Below are 26,440 nucleotides of genomic sequence, written 5' to 3' on the forward strand. Positions count from 1 at the left end.
CAAGTAAAGAACAAATGCATCGTTACCTCTAACATTTTCAGGTATCAGTTCTAGGTCTGTCTGCAACTTACAATTCTTTTACTACTGTATCTGATTCATCTGTCAATTAGTTTTCCATAAATTTTTGAATGAGAGAAAGCATTTTTAATTTCCATCCCTTTATTAACAAAACAGACAATATTTCAAATTGACAGTGGAGAATATGTACAAATTATTTTTGATTCAGTTACCAGTCCGTAACCTGTCAGAAAATACCCAACAATATTGAGCATTGTTTTCCAAACTAACAGTAAATGTTTGCAACTGTCTTATTTTGATTAAACAAAGTTAATCATGAAGCCTCTCTGAATATGAACTATTTTAACTTCAAAAAGGTCTCTAAATGATTAGTTGATTAATTGGATAATAGATCATCTGTTCATTGGCATTTTTCTGATGCCGTTTTACTTTTCTAGACATCAAAATAGGCAGATGACCATCAGGGGAAATATTAATAGAAACAGTCAACTGCAGTTAAGTTCTTGGTTGATTGAGATCATGGTGAAATAAAGCAGGGAAAGTAGTGACGTGGACGAAGGTTAACCAGGAAGCATCGACGACAATGACGCAACAGATGTGGAGAAGCAAGATACTCCCCATCCATAGTTGTACATAAATGGTTGTTTGATATTGTCACCTCCCAAGAAACATCTGCAGGGAATTTGTTACCTACTATAACTGCCATCATCTTGCGCTCAACGAATCTCCATCTCATCTGGAAAAGTGTAATACAGGTAAAGTGTATTTCTTTCGTCATCATTAGGTGCTGACTTTTTGTCATATTAGTGATCCCCACCAACCACATCCTTTCACAATAAGAGCCCACCAATTTACCAAATGAGTATTATACTGTTTATGAATACAGTACTAAATCATTTTTACATTTTTGCCATCTTTGACTTTTATTTACTTTACTTTTTTTGGCTATCTGTACTTCTACTGGTATTTATTTAGCCCAATAGTTGCCTCAGTCATGTTTGATCATTAAAACAAAACACACCATTTTTTAAAAAGTTGATTTGGTAAAAGCAAGTTAAAAATGACTTGAGCCGTCAATGGCTAACAACTCTATTGACAAATCTCTACATATCTCAGTTATAGTTTATTTTGCAGAAAACTTCATGGCTTTGTTTGCTTTACAATGTGTGGTATTGACGTATTTTGTACTATATTAATATTACCACCGGATCCAAGTTGAATATTTTGATATTTCTTACACTTTAAAAGCCAAATGTGTCGTATGTGATACACCAAAAATAAAGTAATAACTCATTTTTGTGTTTTGTTCAAAAGGACCAATATACACGGTCGATTTTAAAAGACTTTGAATTAAGAAAGGTATTAAATGTTTCGAGCTTTACAGGGCCAAATGTGAAGTTTGCTGACAGATGTCATGGTACAGCAACTGTAATTCATTTTGACGGACGCTTTCGATCGGATTTGTAATTTGTAATAAGTGGCAAGGAAATGGTGCGAGTGACTCGGTGTGGCGACTCCCGGTGGAACAAGCCGAAAGTCACAACAACTACTACAATTTCTCACGTAATCCAAAGTGAATTAAGATCTATCGCACATGTCCACAGAGGGAGTGTTTTCATCTAAATGGGTGCGCGTCCCCACCACTCCAGTTACGCACTGGCCCCGGGTGCTGCGTACGCGTCCAAGCCGCTCTTGGCCATTCCTCCGGGGAGGAGGATGTAAGCCACCTGCGGCTGCACTCCGGCCGCCGACCACGCCCCACAGTTACACGGCACCACGTATGGGCTACCGGGCGTCGCGTGGGTGTGCTGTCCAAGGCAGGCCAACCCGCCCCCGACCACCGCCCCGGGGTGGTACCCGAGGGTGGGCGCGCTGTAGCCGCTCAGAGGCGGTTGGAAGTCGGCCATCCGATGGAGATGCCTCACCGGGGAAGGCGCCAGCAGTGTCGGGGTTTTATTCCCGTGGATGAGAAAGGATGAGTCCACGGCGAATCCCTTCAAGGGCTCCACATGCGAGAAAAGGAGGCGCTCCGTCTGGGGGAGACTTTTGGGTTTACGCCGGGGTCTGTACTTGTAGTCCGGGTGTTCTCGCATATGTTGAGCCCGGAGTCTCTTGGCCTCGTCGATGTAAGGTCGCTTCTCGGAGTCGGAGAGCTTTTTCCACTCGGCGCCCAGTCGCTTGCTAATTTCCGAATTGTGCATCTTTGGGTTGTCTTGGGCCATCTTGCGCCTCTGGCCCCTGGACCACACCATGAACGCGTTCATGGGTCTCTTGATGTGGTCTAAAGGTTTAGGCATTTCCAAATCCGACCACGCATTCATTTAAAATAAATCCAGTCACGCTTCCCCCCTTCCACAAAAATGAAAAAAAAAAAAAAAAAAAAAAAAAAAAGAATAAAGTCATGGGCTTTTTTACGGGGTAATAAACCCACAAGAATGTTTTCTGTGCTCCTAATTGTTTGAATGACACGAACAGCCTGGTTGCAAGTTGGAAGCTTGTTATGGAAGAAACCAAGCATGTCAGGCTCTCATCTTCACTCCACTGTCACGGTGGGCCAAGCCAATGAGACGAAGAGAGCACTGTAATCCCCTTCAAAAAAAAAAAAAAAAAAAAAAACATTTCTAAGACTCCCTCCTTTCCTCCTCCCTTTGACTCTTGAGCCTCACAAAATCTCTTATGATGAGACACACGGAAAACAAATGTTGACAAGAATTTAACACAGGCCGCAACATTAGGGATATTGCAATGCCATTCGGTACAAAAACTGTATGAAGATTTTGACCTTTGGGCATCCATCCCATCCATTTTTTTTTGCCGCTTATCCTCACGAGGGTCGCGGCAGTGCTGGAGCCTATCCCAGCTGTCATCGGGCAGGAGACGGGGTACACCCTGAACTGGTTGCCAGCCAATCACAGGGCACATCGAGACAAATAGGCACATTCTCAATCACACGGATGGGCAATTTAGCGTGTCTAATTAATGTTGCATGTTTTTTGGGATGTGGGAGGATACCGAAGTGCCCGGAGAAAATCCACGGGGAGAACATGCAAACTCCACACAGGTGTGGCCGGGATCAAACCCAGGTTTTCAGAACTGTGAAGCCAACGCTTTACCAGCTGCTCCACCGTGCCACCACTTTTAGGCATAGTATTTAACATTATACATCTTAGTTCAACATTAAAATACAGTTGTGTAAAACTTTTAGAACTCAAAATGCTGGAAAGTCAGCTTTTCACATTGACAGGAATAGAAATGCCATTGATGTGTTCCAGCCTCCCTCCAAAAGAGAACCTACCTTTTTGTAAGATGTTTTTTAGAAGGTGCTATATTGTTGTATTTTATTAAAACAATAAGAATAACAAAATGAAATTGAATGTATCATAATTAATGCATTTCGGCTTCTTGTAGCTTGGATTAATTGGCCACCAGAGGGCAGTATAGTACAGTCACGTAGACGCAAATAAAGAAGAGTTTCACACCTGCTCTAAGTGACTCAGCAAGCTGCTATAATATTTGTCCTTTTTTCAGGGGATCAAGTATACATCCCTGTGAGAATTGTAATATTTTCTGTCTAGGTGTGTTGCTGCACTGTTTGTGTTCAAATAGCCATTGCTTGAAGCATTATAACGCCGGCACATACATGCTATTTCTTCACCCGTCTATGGAATTTTCTTTATGTGTTAACATTAAGCTCGGAGACTCTTAAATACACAAAGTGTAATACTGCTTTGTTCATCTTTACTTTTTGTGAGGTTTTGAGGTAACTCCAACCTGAGAGCGCTCCTATCTCAAATTTTTACTTGCAAGTCAAAGCACACAAAAAAAAATTCAGCACATATCTTGATAAACTCTGAAGTTGGGTCACTTGTATCTAAAAGTCTGATGTAATCTGAAACTGACTGTGATGCGGTCTTCCGACCATTCAGGGTGAAAGCAATTTTTTATTATATGTACTTTGAAAACTTCTCTTTTAAAGTAACCCATTTAAAGTCTTTCTCATCATGCACTGCAGGCTTCCTGTATTCCACTAGATTACGTCTTCAAGTTCCTTAACGCCGCTTCTGAAAAATCAATATTAATCACAGCAATAATTTGCTGGTTCTGACAGCCTGTATTGATTTTTTTAAAACCATTTTTCATAATTAGGATGACTTATCTGATCAAATATAGGCCTTAGCCTGCTTATATGTTATTGAAATGACATTGCTATTAAATACACACACACACACACACACACACACACACACACACACACATATATATATATATTTAAAAAAAAAAAAAATATATATATATATATATAGAGAGAGAGAGAGAGACAGAGATATATCTGTGTGCGTGTGTGTATGAATAGCTCCGTATCAGGAAGTCAACACACTACCAGTCCGTCTGAGTTTGTGGGGATTATAAAGACATTCCAAATTTTGTAATCACAGTAGATGCTCAAGTATCTTGTACTCTGCCGTGAGATTTTCCGAATGTTGAATACGTGCCTCGGCTCACTAAAGGTAGGGGAACACAGCAGTGGGAGGTCTTTATTTCATTTACTCGCCTCAATCAAATGCAAATGTTTCTGGAAGATCCAGTGGTTCCGTTGCACAGCAGCAATAGTTGTGATAAGACATTTTCAGCAGAAGGGCCAGAGGGATAAAGTGACGGACAGCAGGGGTCACCCACCTGATCCATCTCCTCATAGCCAGGCTCTTATCTACTACCGCTGGAGGTTCCGGATCCCACCATCACTTTATCCAAACAGTGACCACTTCCACACTGTCTTTGACAGGAATAGGGATCAGACATATATGAGATTATATGAGAAGAAAATATACATTTTGTTGTAACTGGCATTTGGCTCGTCAGCCAAAAGTGGGAACTTCACATACTTTGCAAATTCGTCTTTTTATATCCCCACTGTCATTATTGAAATCATCACAATGGACCTTTCCGACCTGTCAATGACTTGTACAATAAGAGCCAATCAGAGAGCCGCATTGTCTTAACCCCTGGCTTGACATGTCCATCTCGCCGTATTGTCCCACAAGCAATGCTGGTTGTCAGTAACGTGTGCTTGTAAAAGTTAATGTTACGAAGAAAATGGTCCTCAGATGCGCTTGGGGAACGTGGAATTCTGATGAAAGACATCCTGCTAGGTTACAAGAGGCCCCGTTGATTCATTTTCCAAAGGCTAAAACACAGTTGGCGAAGTGTCTCCGATGGATTAAGGCTTGCGGAAGACCGCGCGTACAACTCAATGTGAACAATATCAACAAACACAAGGTTGTATGTTCGAAGGTAAGTGAGGGAAAAGTATCTTCTCTGAGTTTGATTTCATCATTATCAATGCTTTATACATTGCAGGAGAACAACTTTCACTTCGTCAGTGTATCACTGACCTGCTGAATGAAGTGTGTAATGTTTCATGCCAAAGAGTTGGGTTAGTGATATGTAAATATACCATGTCATGCAAGAGAAATGTCTACTTGCCTATTTGTATAACATCGGACTTTTAAAACAGAGCACTTGGTTGGTTCCATTACGAGCCAAGTCAAATCAATACAACCACTCACTCATAAATGTCATGCTCTTGGCTTCCAGCCCGGGCTGGGCGTGGCCAGCCAATCAGTAGACACACACCTGAACTCTAATGACACCCAGTACATATAGGACCAGGGGGACAACTAGTCCTCCGCCAGATCGTTGCCTTTGATACCTCGTTCCCGCACTCCCGTTTGCCTGACGTCTACCTTCCGTGTACTGACCCACGCCTGTCCCCTGACCACCCTCGTAAGCCTGCCGCTACTGTTATCTCTGCTTGTTTGGACTGTCTGCTGATCCCCGACCTTGGAACAAATAAAGGTTTCCTCTGTACTGCCTCCTTGCCTCTGGAGTCACGCATTTGGGTCCGCCCTCGAGCCCCGTTAGTGACAATAAAGACTACCATGATATTACTCGTGATCTTTCCAAGTAAAAATTACTCACCCTGCTTTACATGCGCAGTACGATTCCACTATTTTATCCTGTTGGATTACATTATGAAGTTTGTGAGGCTTCAAACTTTTTTGCATCGATCGCCAACATTTCTCTAACTCTGACATTGCGTCCTGCTCCGTCCAAAATCTTAATTCCGTGTACATATCCTTCCATGAAATAGTTGAGAACTCTCTTGCACAAGTCTGACGGATTTGGCAAAAACAAACCCCAATATTATCTGGAATACACGATATAATCGACTTCAAACATGTTATGTTCAGTCCCCATTTTGATAGCTTGTGGGACATGGCTAAGGGGGGGGAGCTTAAGGTCGCCATCGGAAAGGTCCATTGTGAAGAAACACAATATAACAGTACACTACTTTGATTTAAGTGAAGCTCCTCAAGTTACTTTACCATAAAACCACAGAACCAAGATGGTGCGGAAGCAATACATTAATTGCAGTGGTATACTTTACTTTGTATTATATATGGGCCAGCACTACTGGTTCTCAAAGACTTGGACAGATGAGTTCACATGGCAACCCATTGAGGTTGAAAAATAACTGGACAGCAGAAAAAGCTAACATCTATGTACAAGTACTGGAAGCAGTTAAACCCAGAGAAATGGTACAAAATCTAGAGAATCGACTATTTGGTTATACTGTAAATGTAGGCCATAACCCTTGTTGTAACTACAATTTGAAGTACGCACTTTTGTGTACTTGTTTGTGTTTGGGGTGACTTCGAAGAAAGAGCAGGAGTGAAGGATGTAGCGGGGGTGTTGTCAGTTGAAATGGGTAATAAGAAAAAGTGCCAGCAGCACAAAATGTCTGTGGTAATCCGGTTATCCCCAGGCTCTAAAGATACTGTCCCTCTCCTTAGGAAGTCTATCTTTCCTTCTTATGTCAAAACTGTCCTCCATGCACTCAGGTGGAATAAAGTCTTATGGTGGAGAAAGAAATGGACAGGTACACAAAAAGACAAAAAAATGACAGGTGTCTGAATGAGGGGGATGTCAGTCTTTGACCTGAAAGACTAGAAAGATGAAGAGCTGCTGAATTACTCTCATTGTATTGCACTTACTTACCATGTTTGTTATTATTAACAATCGACGTCAGTGCTACAATCAATAAGTGCTAATTCGGATTCTCCTGCAGCTTCCCTTGAAAAAAAAAAATGAACCCGGAATCCAAATTTAAGTACACATTTTATTTTGACCAGAGTTGCAGTGGTGAGAGCTTCCTTTGTTTCCACCATTTTGCCTGACATTCACTGAAAGTGACTGAGTTGTAGTTGTACTAGCCAATCACATGGATCACAGAGCTGTTCTCTTCGCTGGGATGAAAATCCCCTCCGAACTATCCGATGACCGTGAACCCGCAAGAAGATGCACCGATGTTCATGGCAGACTGCAACTGCGGCAGATGAATTGGATAAAGTTATGCGAGATTCATTCAACGCACCGTTGTAGATGATATATCGGGGCTAGCCACCTTCTACTAACGAGTAGCTAAACTAACTTTTTTTCTAGAGGGAAAATCAGCTGCTAAACTTGATTTTGGTCATTTTTAAAGTTAAGCAGAGAAATTAATTTTTTAAAAAAAGTTGAATCTTCAATAATAATGATGGTCCAAATCAATCTTTAGTTGCAATTTCTGAAAGACATAGAGCATTCTATAACTGTGCTCAGCACTTTTCATGTTTCTTCATTGCAACACTGGGCCAACAACCCAGAAAGTGAGGTTCAAAGATCGTTAGAAGTCTCAGAAAATAAATAATGCTTGGGCACCAGCGTATCTGTGTGGTAATATAAGTGAATGTTATTTTTCACTCATGAAGAATTAATAGATTGAACAGAGGTTAGCACTCACTGGCGTTTGTTTTTCTAATTTCGGTTTGTATCTTTCCATTCAGGCAACCTACCATCGGTGATACTGACCGGGACCCAAACGATAAAACTGAATGGAAGATGATGACAGTACCTCAATTGTAGACACAACTGTCATTATATATCTTCTAAATGAAATTGAACATCATAGTATTTGGTAAAATATGATTGGTACAATATAAATAAAACAGGCAGCATGGAGGAGCAGCTGGAAAGCGTTGGCCTCACAGTTCTGAGGACCCGGCCGGGTTCAATCCCACCCCTCCCTGTCTGGAGTTTGCATGTTCTCCCCGTGCCTGCGTGGGGGTTCTCCGGGCACTCCAGTTTCCTCCCACACCCCAAAAACATGCAACATTAATTGGACACTCTAAATTGCCCATAGGTGTGATTGTGAGTGCGACTGTTTGTCTCGATGTGCCTTGCGATTGGCGGGCAACCAGTTCAGGGTGTACCCCGCCTCCTGCCCGTTGACAGCTGGGATAGGCTCTAGCACTCCCGTGACCCTTGTGAGGATAAGTGGCTAAGAAAATGAATGGATGGATAAATAAAAAAATATGCTACTTAAAAATGTTGGTTTATCTTAATGTCTGTATAGATTCTCAGTCATCTAGGAAAGTTTATATACAACTAGGGCATCCCACCACACTTCCGTGTCATGTTTTGTTGTTTCAGCTCCCAAAATAATCAAATCCAATCCAAAAAAGTGCATTCTTGACTAACAACGCTTTCTGACACTTCTGAGTGGTCCATTAAAGAAAATCCCCAACGATTTTCAGTGCTCTTAGGGAGGGATTTCACTAAACCGTGTACTTATTCTCATGATACTTAAGAAAAGTAAAGCTCTTTTAATAGCTTCCCTCCTGACACTTTGACAGTTGAATATGCTTTGGTTGACCCTGGGCGGGTTGACAGAGATGGGGGAGTGGAAAAGAGATCTTTGCCCAACAAATCATTTCATGGCTAAATTAATACACTTCCTACCGGGTTGGGAGGATAAACCTGAGTGTTACATTATCGCGGAAGTACCTATCAGCCAGTTTGTAATACGAGCAAGTCAGCAGTCAATGGGTTACATGTACAAGCAGGCATTTGCCACTTTTTTTTTGCCATTACGGCAGGAGATTGAAAACATCCTAAAGCATAAATAAAGTGGTACTTGGAAAGTGGAAGTTATAGGCTAGGACAGGCAGGAATAGTTAGAGACAAGAATCTGAATTTGTGACCAACACATTTGGATGGGATTTGGTCCAAAATGGTTAGCTTGTGTTTACTGTATGTTTCAGGAGTGAGTATTCCATTTGGATGGATTATTATTAAATGTGCGCCACTGCTAATTATGTATGTGGTGCTGCGTATAGGCCAATAATGTAATTTACCTCTCACACATAAAACGTTTCTTACACACATGAAAACAGTCACACAGAAAAACAACACACACACAATCTCATGCAACAAAAAAACTCTCAGACCAAAAGAATTTTCTTGAGGCAAAAAAAAAAAAAACAACCTCTCACTAACACATAAAGAACTTTTTCAAACAAAAAAAAACACCTCGTACATGGAAAAAGGTAATTACTGGTTATTACTGTTACTATCACTAAAATGCCTCACTTTGACAAAATAGTGTCCCACACGAAAAAAAAAAAGCTTTTTCCTCCCTTTGTGAGGGTTTTTGGTTTTAGTAAGGTTTTGGTAAACAAAATAACTTTTTTTTTATGTATAAGAGAGTGTTTTTGTGTGAGTTGGGAGAGATTTATTAGTGAGTGTGAGTTTTTTTGTGTGAGAGAGGTTTTTGGATGTGTATGAGACAGTTTTTCTTAGTGCGATTGCTAATTTGTCTGTGTGAGAGGTGTAACTTTTGGCCAATTCGGCACCTCATAATCATCATTTGTCAGCATCTATAGTGCAATATTAAAAAAACAGGAAGCCCTTTCCCCTTTGTAAGAGAGTGGTCGCCCTTAAAACATTTTCAAAATGTATTTAAAGTCGCATCTGAAGTCATCACATGAAGCCACCATACAAATGACAGAGCCAAGAGCAACTAAGAAGCTTATGGAAATAATGTTTCCCCCGTGTGCTCAAGATATGCTTGCTGCAACAGCAAATGGAATAGACTGCTATTTACCAACTTATCTCACGGCTCTTATGGAGGCTAGAGGGAGAAAAACACAGATAGACAGGCAGAAAGGCTTTACACAACATATTTGCCAGTTGACTGAGACTCGGAGCTAGAATTAAATATTGGTGCTGTATAAGAACTACTTCCACCATGTGGTCCACGGAACTGTTCTTCACTGAGGTGTTAAACCATATTTGATCAGTTGAATGTGTCAATGTAAATAAAGAGCATTGCGAAGCCTTCACAGGATCTCACCGTTCTGCTCTTTTACATAGTGGTGCCTTGAGATACAAGATTCGAGAAGTGTGAGTTTTTAGAGAAAAGGAGCTGTTGTAATTCTAAATTAGGAAAATAAAAAGACAACGGGCTCGTCCGGGATTTGAACCCGGGACCTCTCGCACCCAAAGCGAGAATCATACCCCTAGACCAACGAGCCACAATGGATGACCTAGCCCTACAGATGTTAAAAAAAAAATATCAATACAGCAGACTGTCCTATAGCGACATTTTTTACATTTACATTTTTACATATACATTTTTTATGTATAGTACGCAAAATGAAATAGGTCATCCTGGCTGATAAGTGTCTCCCCTTCGGACGTAACATTTTCCATACGTGTAGGGCATTTCTGGCAATACTATTTCAATTAAAAAAAAGATCAAAAAAACCATTCCTTATTATCCAGTCCATAAAACGGTACAAATATGTACAGTATAACCAATGCATTCAGGCTGTATCACAAATCATCACATCAACCCAGAGCCCGTTGTTGTCACACGCTACTGTGTCCACCATATTAGATGTGTCATATCAGCCTTTAAAGTCAAATAACCAATGCAATTACAGTACCTGAAAGGAATAAAGCGACAGGCTACAAAGCATAAAAAGAATGCATCGGACTCTTTCATATTTGCACAAAAACAACATTTTACACGTGGCTTTGAATATTTTTTTTACCCCCTGTTTACAATAACACTGTATTATTTTGGTGCTGACGGGAATGTTAGTCAGTACAGTACTTATTACGGCGTTTAGACTTGAATTAGAATTCATAGTGTTTATGAACGAGGCCTGTTCAACGGACCCTGACTCTTCCACATTCAACATGGCGCTGGCGCCGACGTCCCTACCAATGCTTCGCCGCCTGCCTCGCGCGGTGCATTGTGGTGTATTAGGTTCTTTTTGTAGAAAGCTGTATGCACCGGAATCTGAAGAATTCGAGGCGTCCGCCAAGCCAAACTCTTCTTCCCTACCTCCGGTCTTTACTCCTCTTTGTCTTCTCCACACTCCATTTTCCAGCGGACGTTTAAGGTAATGATAAGGAATCTTACAGCTCATTACTTGTCAAAAATAAATCAGACGGGTTGACTCGACTCGTGGTAGCTAGTTGGCTCAAATTAGCATCGCGAGTTAAACAGGGAGAAGCTAATCGGCTAATTAATGAGTAGTCTATACTATCCATCGTGTCAAGAATGCTAAGTGAACTGATTTGAATTATCGAGCTCTTTCCATCGCCTTTTAGGAAGATTAAAACGTTTAACGTGTTCGCGGATGTCACCATCAGCCCAGTTCCACACCCACTTGAGCGTCAACCGTTATAAAGATAGCGTTTCTGGTCCACATTTCTGCACGCGGAAACGACCATTAGACGCATATTTATTTCATACCGTTAAATTCACTGTACTTAACTCTGTATATTCCAAACTCAGAACAATAATTTGGGAGTAGTTTAATAATGACGTGGCTGGCTTCCCTGTTTGAGTAGCAGTCAAGACTGTCTATCGTTTTATTGTTGTTCACTATGTACTGAAAATATTAAATTAAACCCAAAAATATGATAGCTCTTTGCAATTTTCTTGCATTGTTGCAAACTTCCATCTGCAGTCCCAGCAGCAGGTGAGGTGAATTACCAGTCAAAGTTAGATTACAAAAGTGATAATCAACTTTATACACACAATTTCCAAGAACAAAGTGTTCTACTCAGGATACGCAAACATACTCACATAAATTACATTACTCACTCACATTTACTCACGTTGGGCAACAGCCATAACATATATACCTAGATTACATTATTCACCCCTTACATATGAGCATAAAGTGAATGAGTCCCATAACATTTGCAAAAATACCCTCTTACATCAATTGCATTATTAATTGTCATTTGTTCTGCAATTAGTAAACCACTTTTTCCCAATTTGTACAGTTGAATCCAGTTTATTGCTGCCAAAGTGGAAGACGCCACATGCATTAAAATCCTGAACTGTCATTTATGCAGTCATACTCTTCCGATGTCTATTTTTTTTTTAGTTCTACTATTTAGTTTTGAAATATAAATGTGTTAAAAGTCAATATGAAACCACTTTCACTGTAATAAAGTCAAAGAAGCATATCACAAGCGGTATTGCAGCTCACAGGAAAAGTAGATCATGTTTTTTTTTTTGTGTGTGGTGACATTTGAGCTCTCACAAAGCAAACCAGACTTCCTGTCTCTCACACTACCAAAGCCTGTAAGCATTCAGACATGGGAATGCATTACTACTATTACCATTACAAACATGATTTGTGAAGACAATGAGCTTCTTTTGCTGTTCATCTTTTTGGATGAACTCTACTGTCTGTCCTTCCAGGTGCAGTGAGGAGTAATTATGTCTCATGGTGACAGAATGAAGGCAAGTCTTTCAGATAGTAGCAGTCGCATTGTGTGCTTTGTCTGTATGGATTTGTGATTGCTCATAATGCAGAGGTGGGAGGGTCCATAAGTAACTAAGGCTACTGTGTGGGAAAAAAATCAGGCAAATCAAGTTGTGTAACCTGGATTGAGTAAGCCATAAATCAAGTCATATTATCTTGCTTGGTCACATTTGGTATATTTTCGTGAATTAGCCACTTTTTTTTTTTTTTTTTTTTTTGTAACTCTCAAAACCTGGGATTTGAACAGTGGTGTTTGACCTTTTTATATCCAGTCTTTTTCAGTGTTGAAATGAGATGATGTTAGATGGAGTAGTTGTTGCTGAATCTTTCGTTTCACACATCAGCCTCAAGTCCTAAATTGGGGACTTAAATGTTTTTTAAATTTGTGACAACTTTTGGATTTGGGGAGGAAACCCGAGATTTTGTTCCCGCAAATCAAGCGATGTACCGTTCTTGCCTTAGTTTCATAAAAACTGGGATGAGGGGTAGCATTTTACTCACATTTTATAGAACCAAAAAAAAAAGCTACATATATACCAACTGTTTATTTATTTTTTGTTTCTACAGCAGGGTCAGTTCACTAACCCTGAAACCCCAGGCTATGTTGGTTTCGCCAATCTGCCCAATCAGGTCCATCGCAAGTCTGTTAAAAAGGGCTTTGAGTTCACCCTTATGGTTGTCGGTAAGTTTATGATCCTTGTTTTCATAACATTCAGATTTAGATTGTGGTGGTATGCTCGTTCATTAATCTTTCATAAGTTCATATTTTGTGTTGGGGGGGAAAAACAGCCCTGTACAGCAAACAATTTTGAGCTTGTCTTAATGCGTAAGTGTAGTGTGTGTATTGCAAGTAGTTCATCAGTCTAGTTGTTCAGATGGAGTCTGCAGCCGTGTAAACTCCTGATGCGAGCTCTGTGACTCACTCCTTCAGCCCCACTTTGGAAAGGGGGAGGGTGGAAGCTCTCTATGACACTGCTCATCCTTTTTGCTTTAAAATAAACCCAGTGTGGAATGTGACCCGTGTGCCTGCAGGGATTGTTTCAAACAGTGAACAAGGCTCACGCCTTTCCTGACCTTACTAAATGGTGATTTCACCTTCTGCCTGATCTTCAACTTGTGTTGTTATTTTAAATTATATTTTCTTTTTATAGGGTTAGGGTTCACCACACTGAATACTGAAAAGTGACCAAGCTACTTGGTACTACTGTTCATTCCATATAGTCTAGCGGCGAGTTCTCAGATTCAGGGTTCTAATCTTGATTCCCAACACTCTGTGGGGTGAAGTTGGCGAGTTTTCGCTTTGCTTGCGAGAGTTTTTTTTTCCGTGCTCCAGCTTCCTCCCACATTCCCAAAACATGCATTTTAGGTTCCTTAAAGACACTAATTTGTCCAAAGGCCTGACTATTGTGATTGACTGACAACTGATCCAGTGTGTTCTCTCATCCCAACTTCAGGTGAAAACAAGAGCTATGGTAAAAAAATAATGGAAAATGCATGATGATGGTGATATTATTAATCCATCCATCAATTTTCTTTACCGCTTATCCTCATAAGGGTCACGGGGCGTGCTGGAGCTTATCCCAGCTGTCAACGGGCAGGAGGCAGGGTACACCCAGAACTGGTTGCCCGCCAATCGCAAGGCACATCGAGGCAAACAGTCACACTCACAATCACACCTGGGGGCAATTTAGAGTGTCCAATTAATGTTGCATGTTTTTGGGATGCGGGAGGAAACTGGAGTGCCTGAACAAAACCCATGCAGGCACGGGGAGAACATGCTCACTCCACAGAGGCGGGGCTGGGATTGAACCCGGAACCTCAGAACTGTGATGGCCAGCGCTGTACAGCTGAGCCCACCGTGCTGCCAGATAATAGTAATGATAATTAATAATATTAATGCATTCTTTAAAGAGATTACAAGGCACTCCTTTTGTTGGCGTGAACAATTGAATGAGTAAGTAACTCACGATTATATACAGTTTCATGAAAGACCTGACTGACGGGCCATTCGGTTTAAAAGTTTGATTTTGAAAGAAAAATTACCTGGTTGAACGCGCTATTTTTGGTTCACGAATACTCTGCATCGATGCAGAAGGCTCATTTGAGCTTCATCTTAAACTGGATAAATGTCATTGGCTCTGTGCGTCATACAATACAGGTATTTTTGCTCTAAATTCACTTAGTATGGATCCAGACAAAGTGAAAACTTCTAGCGATATCAAAAGATAAAAAAAAAAGCATAATTTTTTTTTTTAAATGTAATACAAGTCAAATCTGTATAGTGTTTTTCTCAACACTCAAAAGGCATAATAATAGTGACATCAATATAACTGTGTTGCATATCGATTAATTGGATTTCCATTAATTTCAATGGGAAACATTACCTTGCTTCACAAATGTTTCAGTTTGCAAATAGTGATGGAACAGGTTTAATTTGTAAACTGAAGTTCAATTACCATTGAGAGCTAAGGATTGTTCAACTGATTTGAATTTAAGGCATGTCAACAAAATCTTTGTTAGTACCAGCTGCCAATTAGAACGTTTTATAAAAGTTGAATCCTACAAAAACCAACCCAGTTAGAACTGTTAAACATCACTTAACAGAACCAACTCTGGCCTGGTGGTTGCAGTTTCCAACACTAATGCCAGCAGATTAATATATATTTTTCTTTTACAGTATAATTACCATTGTATGTCAGACTTAAAGGTTGGACATTTTGAGATGATATAATTTACCTCTTCAGAGAGGGGAAAAAAATGTTATGTGCTCATATATCACTATTCATTTAACTTTGCTAATTCACATGAGCTCACATTGCTACTTTCTCACGATAAGGTGTGTTGGGCTCAAATTTCAACACCTATCTTTGTTACCAAATATGATTCCTTTGTTAATATATTGCGTTACCTAGTAATATCGATATCTGATACAGAAAATCCTCTGCATATCCTTCTGGATGCAACATGTTAAGAAAATCCAAAACTGGTTGGCATACATAAAGTGCGAAACCACTGCAAATTGATTGTTGAGCCTGTCATACAACATCAGCAGATACACATTAGCTTCTTTTTAACGCTCGGAAAGATTAACAGTGAAGTCTGAACTTGTTGGGTCTATGTTTCCTGGTTAGAGGCCCAGAGTGCATTTCATGAATGTTGTCTCCCCCTGCTATGTCAATAACTCAAAAATATATAGTCTTTGTTACACTTTGCACAAGATGCACCAGTCCGAAAAAGCACTTAGTTGTGTATATTTGAATTTAATTTTTACAATTTTGCTTTTTCCGTTTGTGGCAAAAGGTGAATCTGGGCTTGGAAAATCCACCCTGATCAATAGCCTGTTCTTGACTGACCTCTACCCTGAGAGAATCATCCCAGGAGCAGCAGGTAGAACACCAGCACAAGCAGGCACAGGCCCGCAGGCCGTGACATTTGTCATGTTGCTGAGCTCCAGGCACTCACGGTCCTTTTGTTGCCAAACAGAGAAAATCGAAAGGACAGTTCAGATTGAGGCATCAACTGTGGAAATCGAGGAACGGGGCGTCAAGTTGCGTCTCACTGTGGTCGACACCCCAGGATACGGAGATGCCATCAACAGCCAGGACTGGTATGAAATGGGTCATTGAACGACAAGATTTTTTTTTCATACTCAATTTACGCGCTGGACTGGTCTCCAGCTAATCGCAGGACACATGTAAACAAAACAACCATTTTCATGGATAATCACACCTACAAGCAATTTAGAGTCGTTAGTTAACCTACCATCCATGTTTTTGGGATGTGAGAGGAAATCAGAGTACCTGGAGAAAACCCACGTAATCACAGAAAAAAGCAGGAAAACTTTACATAGCAAGGCCAGCTTTGATCCCGCGTCCTCAGAACAGTGTGGGAGATGTGCTAACCAGTCGAGCGCCGTGCCGCCCAGTTCGCATTTTATAATGAAAAATCAATTTTATATTTCAGTAATCTATGGTAACAACCGGGGGGAGAAAATTCATTTAGATGTGATGTATAGTTTTTTCTCCGATCAGTTTCAGCACCATCATCAGCTACATAGACGACCAGTTTGAGCGCTACCTCCACGACGAGAGCGGCCTAAATCGTCGCCACATTGTCGACAACAGAGTTCACTGCTGCTTCTATTTCATCTCTCCACTCGGCCATGGGTAAGTCCAGCCTAGCAGTGTTCTTCCTGCTCACCGGAACACAAAAAGATAAATTTGCACGTTCATTGCTAGGTGCACTACAGTATTTTTACCTACGTGGTACCTGCTTGTTTCTTGTTTTCCCAGCTTGAAACCCCTGGATGTTCAGTTCATGAAGGCCATCCACAATAAGGTCAATGTGGTTCCAGTCATCGCCAAGGCAGATACGCTCACACTCAGGGAACGAGAGAGGCTTAAGCGCAGGGTGAGCAAGATATGTGATGCTTGCCAGTTCCTACTGTCGTTTGCAAAGTTCTGAGGCATCTCAGTGAATGAGTGTTCAGTGATCCCCTGTTCATGTCCACAGTTAAATTCCAGAGCCAACAGAAATTGCAACGCCTCTATTTTTTGGTGTATTGTATTAAATAGATACACATATATATATATATATATTTTTTTTTAATTTTATAAAATAAATTTTTGTGCTCGAAAGTGACCATTTAAAAAAAAAATGTCAAGTTTAATCTTAAAAATACCAGATGCTTAGAGCATAATGAACATTTTTATACACATTATAAATGTATTTTAACACACCATAAAAAGTGTGCATAGAATCCTTAATTCCTAAATCAACAGTCCATTTGTCCTTGCACAAAATGTAATTTATGCAGAGAAGTTGACGGATGACATAAATTAAATAAGCGTTGTTTAAAGCCTTGTAATTTTCCAAAATGTTAATTTTTAAGGGATTTTGTATGAGGAAGGAAATTCAGAACAAAAACCTTGATCTGGATTTGAGAGAGTGAGAGTGAAAAAGTAGAGCTAAGGGACCAGAAACGGCTCCTGTCTTTATATGATTTGAGTTGTGACTGAACAGTTAATTCTCACCCTGATGTCACCTTGCCCAGATTCTCGATGAAATTGATGAGCATGGTATCAAGATTTACCACCTCCCTGATGCAGAGTCCGATGAGGATGAAGATTTTAAAGAGCAGACAAGGATCCTCAAGGTAAACAAATTGTTTCGTCCTTAATCCTTGTTTTCACATTTCACCAATTTAAGCATTAAAATGTGCTCCTTGGCCATCAACTATGCTTACAAGTTGCTGATCTTCCTCAGGCTAGCATCCCTTTCGCAGTGGTAGGCTCCAACCAGCAGATTGAGGCCAAGGGGAAGAAGGTGCGGGGCCGACTGTATCCTTGGGGAGTGGTGGAGGTGGAGAACCCCGAGCACAATGACTTCCTCAAGCTGCGCACCATGCTGATGTAAGCCATGTTACGATTTATGATCCTTGTGTTCAACTAAACAGTCCCACATTGATTTATTTAAAAAGATAGATTTATGAAATATTTTACTGTGTTGTGAATCCAAATGTGTTCCACCTTTTAAATAGAACTTTTAGAAACAAAATTCTGTTTACCATGATATTCACATTTTACTTTACATTTCACCACAGAACCCACATGCAGGATCTGCAGGAGGTGACCCAGGACCTCCACTATGAGAACTTCCGCTCCGATCGCCTGAAGCGCAGCGGCAGGTTGTCCTCCCATGGTTACGTTCTGCCTCTGTCCCCTGCGTACGTACTACCTGTCTATCCGCTTGCTTCTCTGCACCTCCTCCCCCATGCCTTAAAAAAAAAAAAAAAAAAAAAAAAACACCATCACATTTACAAAACGACATTATGAAAAACACTGAAATGTTAAGTCTTTTAGCTCAACACCGGCATGCGCGCACACACACACACACACACCTTTGAATCAAATATACAAGAAACAGGGCTATATTTTTTAATCAAAGCAGATAACATAATTTCTAGATTTACATTCTATTTATTCAGACTTAACCTTCATTATAATTCTTGAAGTAGTGCCAGTTGTACTGTAGTTCTAACGTATCATTCTGCATGCAAACGACGCTGGCAAGGAGCAAGTCCAACAGGAGTTGAGTTGTTTTTGTGGGTCAACAACATCAGGGGTGGGCAAAGTAGGGCCCGTAAGTCGCATATTAGTCCTTTTAAAAAAACCTTTTTGGGTCACTGGTGAAATTGCAATGCCTCTATTTTTTGGGGTATTGTATTAAATAGTTTATTTTATATACTTTTCCTTTAAACTAGTATGGATTACTTTTTTAAACCATTATATATTATTACTTTTAAAAAACACAATTTTATTTTTCATTTCGATTCTCGCTCAGTGATGGTGTCTATGTGCTCTGCAAGTGACCTGAGAACAGTTCAGGGTCTTAATCCACCTTTTGCCCGAATTTAGTTGGGATGGGCTCCAGCACTCCTGGGACCCTTGTGAGGATAAGTGGCTTTGGAAAGCGACATTTTACATCTTTCTTTGCTATCAGAGTAACTATTTTACATAATGCAAAAAATGTCAAATACACAATTTTGATACCAATGCTAAAATATGAAGTTTTTCATCAAACAATATTATGAAAACATTTTTATATTGTTAGTTTAAATAATTGCTAGTTTATGAAAAGTAAAAGTAGATAAAATACCATGAAATATAAGATGGAATTCTGAACTTTTGCCTTATCTTTTGGTCTGAAACTCAAATGTCCTCAGGACACAACAAAAACAAAGTAAGTGACCTTGCCGTTCCAATACTTTTGGAAGGAACTGCATGTTCTAAATAGTAAAGCAACAAAAATGTGGATTGATTATTTTTATCAAACTAAACCACGCCCATTTTACAAGCCGCTCATCCTCATAAGGGTTGCGGGAGAGCCAGACCCCATCCCAGGTAACATTGAACTGGTCACCAGTCAATCGCAGGGCACATAGAGACACTGTTACTGAGCGGGAATTGACCCCTCCGTACAGGGCACTTAACCACGCCTCCTGAAGTGACGTCACGCTACATGCGCTGACGTCAAACAATTAGCAAAAATATCCTCGCAGCACGAAAAGAATAGAGCGAAACTGTCCGATTTACCGGCTGATTTCTCACTCGCATTCTTAGCTAACAGTGAAATATCGTTGAAAAGCAGACAGCAGGGTTTCAAGTATTTCAGCGAGGGGTATTTCAATGGTATTTACATGCATATCGACGGAGAAACCATTGATATTAGCGCGAGATCTTTCCGGAGTCAGAGGAAGACCGAGAAGCCACATAATATAATATATTATAACCCAAAGACGAATTCGTCATTGACAGTTTCCTATTTTCGTCTTACCTATCACACTTGTGTGCAGAATCTTTATATGTATCTGTATAGCCGTTTGTGAACCACCGTATGAAGGAAAAGAAGAAGGCGAAGCTTGATTTACGAGTTGTTTATCTCGTTTTCTTTGTGTAACGTCACGCGCTCCCCTCAATAATTATTCTTGAATTAGTGCCGAACCTACGTAAGTCCCGACCGAGTACGACAATCACTACTTTAGTGTCCTCAAACATCCTTCCTTCAGTCTTGGTGTCTCGGTGCATGTCGAAGGCTTTTAGGACTCGCTAGTCCGGTTTAGCTTTGCTCGGTAGCCGCCAACAGAGACACGTTTGTGCAGTCAGATCATCGCGAAGTATCGCTCAACACAGATCAAGTGTGTCAATCATGCACACGTAGCTGTGTTATGCAAGCGAATAACTGCTAATTCATTTATATGAGACATGTATTGAAAATCAAATATAGGGCATACCTTCGTGCAAACATATCTGTTCCGGTTGATGGATTCAGTTGATCATGCGGTCTTCCTCAAAGTTTTATCCATCAAAGACATTTTTCGTACTCGGTCTTCTGTTCCGGTTGATTTTAGATGAATTCAGGTGATGCTGCAGTCTTACACAAAGTTTGATCCATCAAAGACATTTTTCGTACTGGGTCTTCGGTTTTGGAAAGGGTACGAATTGAACTCCACCAACTACCCTTTCAGGATACCTGTTGTCACTATTATAAAGTCCGTGACTACACCTCTTAACCATATCTATTGTTAAAGAACCCAAATATGCGATAAAACGCCAACAGAAGCTATACTGGACCATCCAGCGTTGTCTGAGATTTGAGCCTGAGATTATGCAGATCTCTGGCCTGATTGGTCTGTGACGTGGATTGCGCAATCTCTACGGAGGTGTCAATTGATCCCATGCTGCCCGCACCAAAGTCACCCGTGTGTACCACTATACCACATCATTGACCCAAACTAAACTCCTTGTAAAAATAAACATTTTATTGAGAAGTTGGTTATTTGATTATAGTTCAACAGATTATAAATACAGTTTAAAAAATGAAAAATGATTTTATTAAAAATATATATTTTTGGGCTGTTTTTAAAAATCCCAAATTTGCCCATCCCTGGTCTCCATGGTTAGCTGCTCGTTTTTCAGTGGCATGGATAGTTCCTAGCGGACTTGAACAAAGTTGCCCCATTCCTATTTTTCCCCAAATCATCACCCTCAAAATAGCGCCAAACAAGTTGTTTTCAGTTCTACCCTCTGAAGCCAATCCAGGTTTTACCGGTCTTCACATTGCCCGGCCGTCTGTGCCTATGATGGCGTTCTGGTCTTGAGTTGTCCAATTCCCTGAGTGGACAATTGGAGGTACTGTTTATTATTCTTATTTTTCTGGGTTAGTCTGTCTTCAAGTGGGGGAGGTATTGCTGTTCCCCCGCCCCCTTTCGCACCTTCTGCTGCTGCCTTTCTTCCAACCTCACTGCTCTCATCTCGTAGCTAGATGCCCACTTTCCTCTAGTAGACCACTCGACTAACCCACTGACCCACTCCACTTTTTTTTTTCAATGTGGCTTTTGTCGTGTTTTCCTAATAATGAGCTGCACTCCTGCTATATAAACCTCACACAGAATCAACTCTTACACTGGTGCACATCACTTACAATGCAACTTCACATTTTGACTTTAAAAAAAAAAATGTATTGTTGGTTTATCCACATACTCTACTCACAATAAGTTTGGGATATATGGCTTTTCGGTGACAGTGAGGCTTCAGACAGGGAAATTGGCACTGAGCCCATACTGGATATAAAATGTCTGCACACCTTGATTAATTTAAAAGTTAATTTTTTAGTGCTATAAAAATGAGACTGTCTCATGTAAAAACATTACCATTAATGTGACCGATAACCTGCCCAACTGCGTTTTTTCTTAGCGTTATAGAGTTAAAGTTGGCCACTCAGTTATGTTCAGAATTAACACAATAATATTCACATTCACATTTATGTTAAATGGTTGTCAACCCACAGCTGCCACCATTTTAAGTGCCTCTGATTACACAATTACACAAATAAATGTGAGCTGTTCTAGTAGGCTTATCTATTTATTTTGCTCCCTATCATTCTGGCTTGCGAACAGGTGTGTCAACTTTTTATATCTATTGTAAATTTTCATCATGAGAATGTGGAGGTGTTTTTTCCATTCACCTTGTTAGAGAACAGCATGTTGTGCAAGAAGAACTGAAATGTTCAACAGCTGGACACGTGCATTTAAAAGTTAAGCGAAGAACAAATTAAGTTCACCAGTGCTTTTTAAGTTTGTCCTGAAATTTCACCCAAAAGCCCAATATCACGAACTTTTTCTGAGTAGTTATGAAATAATTGACAATGTGGGCCTGAAAGTAGCCTGATAGTAACTGTGTCCCTCTGCGGCTGCTACAGAAAGGGTCCGGAACCGGAGGAAATGGACAAGGATATGATTCTGCAGGAGAAGGAGGCTGAGGTGGGTAGTGGCACACGTAGTTTTCAAACTGCCAGACCCAAGGTGTCTGACAGATAATTAGACATAAATTGGTGTATGATTTGAAGAAATGTATTTTTACAGGTAGAGTAATAGCCCTTACGTCTTCAGGATGTGAGCCATCTTTCGATTGATTTTTGTTGAGTTGCAAGCAAAAACATTTGTCATCAGCAGACAACAATAAGCAGTTGCTTGCTGTTTACAATAGTGTCAATCTGAGTGGAATTTGAATGTAAAACTAAAAAAACTTTAGTATTGCAGATTGTGTTTCATTGTGGGAGTGGATGCTTTTGTGTCTTCCAGCTGAGACGAATGCAGGAAATGATAGCCAAGATGCAGGCCCAGATGCAGAAGCAGGGGGATGGAGATGATGTTTGAAAAGGTGGAGTGAGTGAGTGCTTGACTTCGAACTTTGACACAATATACAGTGGGGCAAACAAGTATTTAGTCAGCCACCGATTGTTTGAGTTCTCACACCTGCAATTTTTATCATGGGTATAACTCACCAGAGGGAAGGAAGAATCAGAATTTTTTTTTTTTTTTAATTTGCAAATTATGGTAGAAAAATAAGTATTTGATCACCTCCAACTACTACTACATAGTCTCCTCTGTCTTCCCTCATTACCTGTACCAATGACATCTGTTTGAACTTAGTCGCAGAAGACACTTCTCCACAACTTGTCCAATTGGTGGCTGGCTAAATACATACCCCAGTGTAGGTATGAGTATTTTGTCTTCATGTTATACCACCTTCGTGGCCAAAAATGTGCATTTTGTGTACATTTTTTTACCTGTTTTGTGGCTTCCATTAAAAAAAAAAAAAAAAAAAAAAATTCCCACGTCTGATATTTGTACAGCAGTGCTAATTTTTGGGTATTTTTTGTTAAAGGTCTTGCGCCTCACCACTTTGACCGGAAATAAAAGGACAGCTTGAAGACAGCAACTATCTGCTTTTGACTAGTTCATTCAGCCCCATGTGGGCTCTAGATTCCATATATACAGTATATATATAATTTCCAAACAGTGTTATGAATATAATTATATATGCTGTTTTATTTCTTACACTTTCTTTTTGGCATTTCCCAGCCATGACAATTACATGAAATGGATTAAAAGTGGCATATAAAGGGTTTTTTTCTTTGTTTGTTTTAAATACAAAATCAACTGTTACCCTTTCATATTTTTTTTTTATATTGACAAATTTGACACTAAGGCTGACTTGAGATGTTCTGATATATTTGAAGCACATGCTATTGCTCATATGTTCCTTTTGAAAATGCTTCACTGATAGTCAGAAACAACTAGTCATGGGCTGAGTGCTTATTGTGAGGTTGAAAAATATTTGCCCCAAACTCTGTAACGAGAGTGCGCCATGAACTGTTACTGATGTTATTACCCTCATGCATGCATGCGGCGTTACATGCATCTGAAACCGTTTAAAATGAAATGTTTTCCAATTGTCAAGTCGGCATGAAGGAGTGGCTGGCATAATTTTGAGTTGGACAAACTGTTACCTGTAATACTGTTGGCTTTATAATGGAAGGATATTATTCATTAGACTTCTTTGACAAGTGAAGGCTTCTTTTTTTCCTAATGTACTGTTAGTGTGTGAGCCAAATGTTTTCTTGTCGAGTTCGAGGCAAGAACATTTGAAACAATTATTACTTGTCAAAGGTGGCCCATTCAGGTCATCCATGCCGATTATTCCCTCACCAGCCAAACTGGGAGCTCCTGACATTCCTTTTTGAGCTGTTTTATCCTGGTATTAAAGCACCAAATATGATTCTTGATGTATAATGTTGTAATAAAAGTTTTATTCTCAAATTGTAGGCTGGTGTACGTTTGATTTATTTTGTGTACAGGGCAATCTCACACTAAAAATGTTTGATCACTTTATAAACTTAAATAATTTACTCGACCGAATCTTCTCCTACTGATATTGCAATTCACTCCATGATTATGTATTCCTTGGAAGTGGTTCGGTTTAAAACACTGAGTTTAGGGTACTAACGAAAATGTATAATTTTACTGTGACATCTCACGCTACAACTTGATGTCTGATATTATTTGTTCTACTTTATTTGTATGAATGGTGGGTTGTCTCCAAAATCTAGTAAACCATGCATTTCAATAGAACCTCTGGAAAGGTTGAGTGAGGGAAAAAATGATGGGTGATACGATTAGTTCTGAGAACAGGTTCGAATCCCAGCCTGCTAGTGTGGAGTTTGCATGTTCTCCGTGAGCTTGTATGGGTGAGTTTTCTACAGGCACTCTGGTTTCCTCCCTGATATGGAAAAACATGCATAGTAGGTTAATAACTAGATTGCCCATAGGTTTGAATGTGAGTGTGAATGTTAGTCTGCTTATATATGCCCCGTGATTGACTAGCAACCAGTTTAGGCTGTAGCCCGCCTCCTGCCCGAAGATAGCTTGGAATAGGTTCCAATGCTCCAGGGAACCTTGTGAGGATAAGTGGCTCAGAAAATGATATCAACAGGATGTTTTAAAAAAAAGTTGTGACAATTCCAGCTCCTAGTAATGAGATTATTTAAAAACGCCTGCTTTCGTGTACTAAGAGGCAGTTATAAACACCGATAATACGATTGTGATGCATCAGGTGATACTTTTTGTCAGAAAAGGAAAAATGAAACGTTTTTTTAATTTAATTGAAGATTGCGTCATCTAATAATGAGGTGGTAAATCCTAAAATCAGCACAACATAGTTTACGTCAACCAAATAAAGCGATTTCACGACAATCTAAATAAAGTAAAAATGCTTACAGCACCCGGTATTCCCAGGCGGTCTCCCATCCAAGTACTGACCGGGCCCGACCCTGCTTAGCTTCCGAGATCGGACGAGATCGGGCGTTCTCAGGGTAGTATGGCCGTAAGCGATAGCAGGGTCTGAAAATGAACATTTTATTGTAAAAAACAAAACAACCATAATATTACTATTAGATTTACATAATACATTTTTGTGTGTGTAGGTTGCAAATTTAGGGAATTAGATTTGTGCCAAAGAGATTCACACAAAACTTGAAATCTCAAACACGGTGATTACTTGTGTGTGCGTTTTTTTTTTCTTTCTAAAGTTTTTTTTTTTGTTGTTGTTGAATAAACAAAAACATCAACAAAACAAAAAAAAATGTACGCTGGCTGCTCAATGGTTATTTCTCCGAAGTTAGTGACAACGCTAGCCGAAGGGCAAATCTATCGTGGCTGTAAAGTGCAAACACAATTACAAAAGCAGAAACACACCGTACTGGTGGCGACTGCTCAGCAGTTCAAATCATACTGTACTGTTGTTTTATTCATAAAAACGAATCGATATCGTGAACGAATTGAACTGAATCAATTTACGACATGATTTGACCCATCAGCTTGGGGGACGTGAGACGGGCGATTCTGCAGTGACCGGAAACGGAAGTTCTGAAGCGTTCTATCACGCGCTTCGGAATCTTGTGCGAATGGCAGCGTGCAGGCGGGGGAGGGACTTCATTTTAAACATACTGCCATGTGATTTGCACAGTTCCTGTGTTGATTGTAATAATCACCATACTTGGTAGAAAAGTGACAGCTGTTGTATTGTTCTAATACCACAATGGCTTCTTAACAAATAAGACAGAGCCTTGAACCGGCCTTCAGTCGAAAAAGTATTCAGTAGTGCATTCTATATTAAACACTTGATGCTCACTGTCCACTTTTCTTTTGTCCACTCATGGATGAAGTGTTGAGACCAGAAGCAGAGTCAAACAAGAGCTAAAGTCAATGTTATCACAACACCAACTGCGCTACCTGGTGGAACTACAGAGCATTGCAAGACAACCGGGTGGAACCACTCAGGATTACAGGACAAGGTCAAATGAATATCTTCATGATTTTGATGTCCATCCACCCAGCCATCCATTTT

At 40.1% G+C, this 26,440-nt stretch overlaps 2 protein-coding genes and 2 non-coding genes across 9 annotated transcripts; 1 reads left to right on the forward strand and 3 right to left on the reverse strand.

Annotated features, from left to right (window-relative positions):
- Window positions 1–1,667: 1,667 nt before the first annotated feature.
- On the reverse strand, window positions 1,668–2,339 carry LOC133510936 (transcription factor Sox-14). Its single transcript, XM_061839448.1, has one exon. The coding sequence runs from the start codon at window positions 2,337–2,339 to the stop codon at window positions 1,668–1,670; it is 672 nt and encodes a 223-aa protein (XP_061695432.1).
- An 8,022-nt stretch (window positions 2,340–10,361) lies between these two features.
- Window positions 10,362–10,433, reverse strand: trnap-ugg (transfer RNA proline (anticodon UGG)). The gene has a single exon. It is a non-coding gene; the product is annotated as a tRNA-Pro (tRNA).
- A 720-nt stretch (window positions 10,434–11,153) lies between these two features.
- Window positions 11,154–24,357, forward strand: septin2 (septin 2). Of its 6 annotated transcripts, XM_061839237.1 has the most exons (13): window positions 11,155–11,309; window positions 12,629–12,670; window positions 13,260–13,374; window positions 15,993–16,079; window positions 16,176–16,299; window positions 16,724–16,858; window positions 16,985–17,102; window positions 17,746–17,847; window positions 17,958–18,103; window positions 18,295–18,378; window positions 22,452–22,512; window positions 22,834–22,912; window positions 23,420–24,357. In XM_061839237.1, exons 2-12 carry the CDS (start codon window positions 12,647–12,649, stop codon window positions 22,906–22,908), a joined length of 1,071 nt encoding a protein of 356 aa, XP_061695221.1. In that variant the 5' UTR covers window positions 11,155–11,309; window positions 12,629–12,646; the 3' UTR covers window positions 22,909–22,912; window positions 23,420–24,357. The 6 variants fall into 6 exon arrangements, with proteins under 6 accessions (XP_061695218.1, XP_061695217.1, XP_061695215.1 ...); XM_061839234.1 differs by having other exon boundaries at window positions 11,154–11,309; window positions 15,993–16,299; window positions 22,834–22,925; XM_061839233.1 differs by having other exon boundaries at window positions 11,154–11,309; window positions 15,993–16,299; window positions 22,834–22,921.
- A 947-nt stretch (window positions 24,358–25,304) lies between these two features.
- Window positions 25,305–25,423, reverse strand: LOC133511652 (5S ribosomal RNA). Its single transcript, XR_009797992.1, has one exon. It is a non-coding gene; the product is annotated as a 5S ribosomal RNA (ribosomal RNA).
- Between the last annotated feature and the right edge of the window lie 1,017 nt (window positions 25,424–26,440).

Source organism: Syngnathoides biaculeatus, chromosome 13, assembly GCF_019802595.1.
Source record: "Syngnathoides biaculeatus isolate LvHL_M chromosome 13, ASM1980259v1, whole genome shotgun sequence".
NCBI lineage: Eukaryota > Metazoa > Chordata > Actinopteri > Syngnathiformes > Syngnathidae > Syngnathoides > Syngnathoides biaculeatus.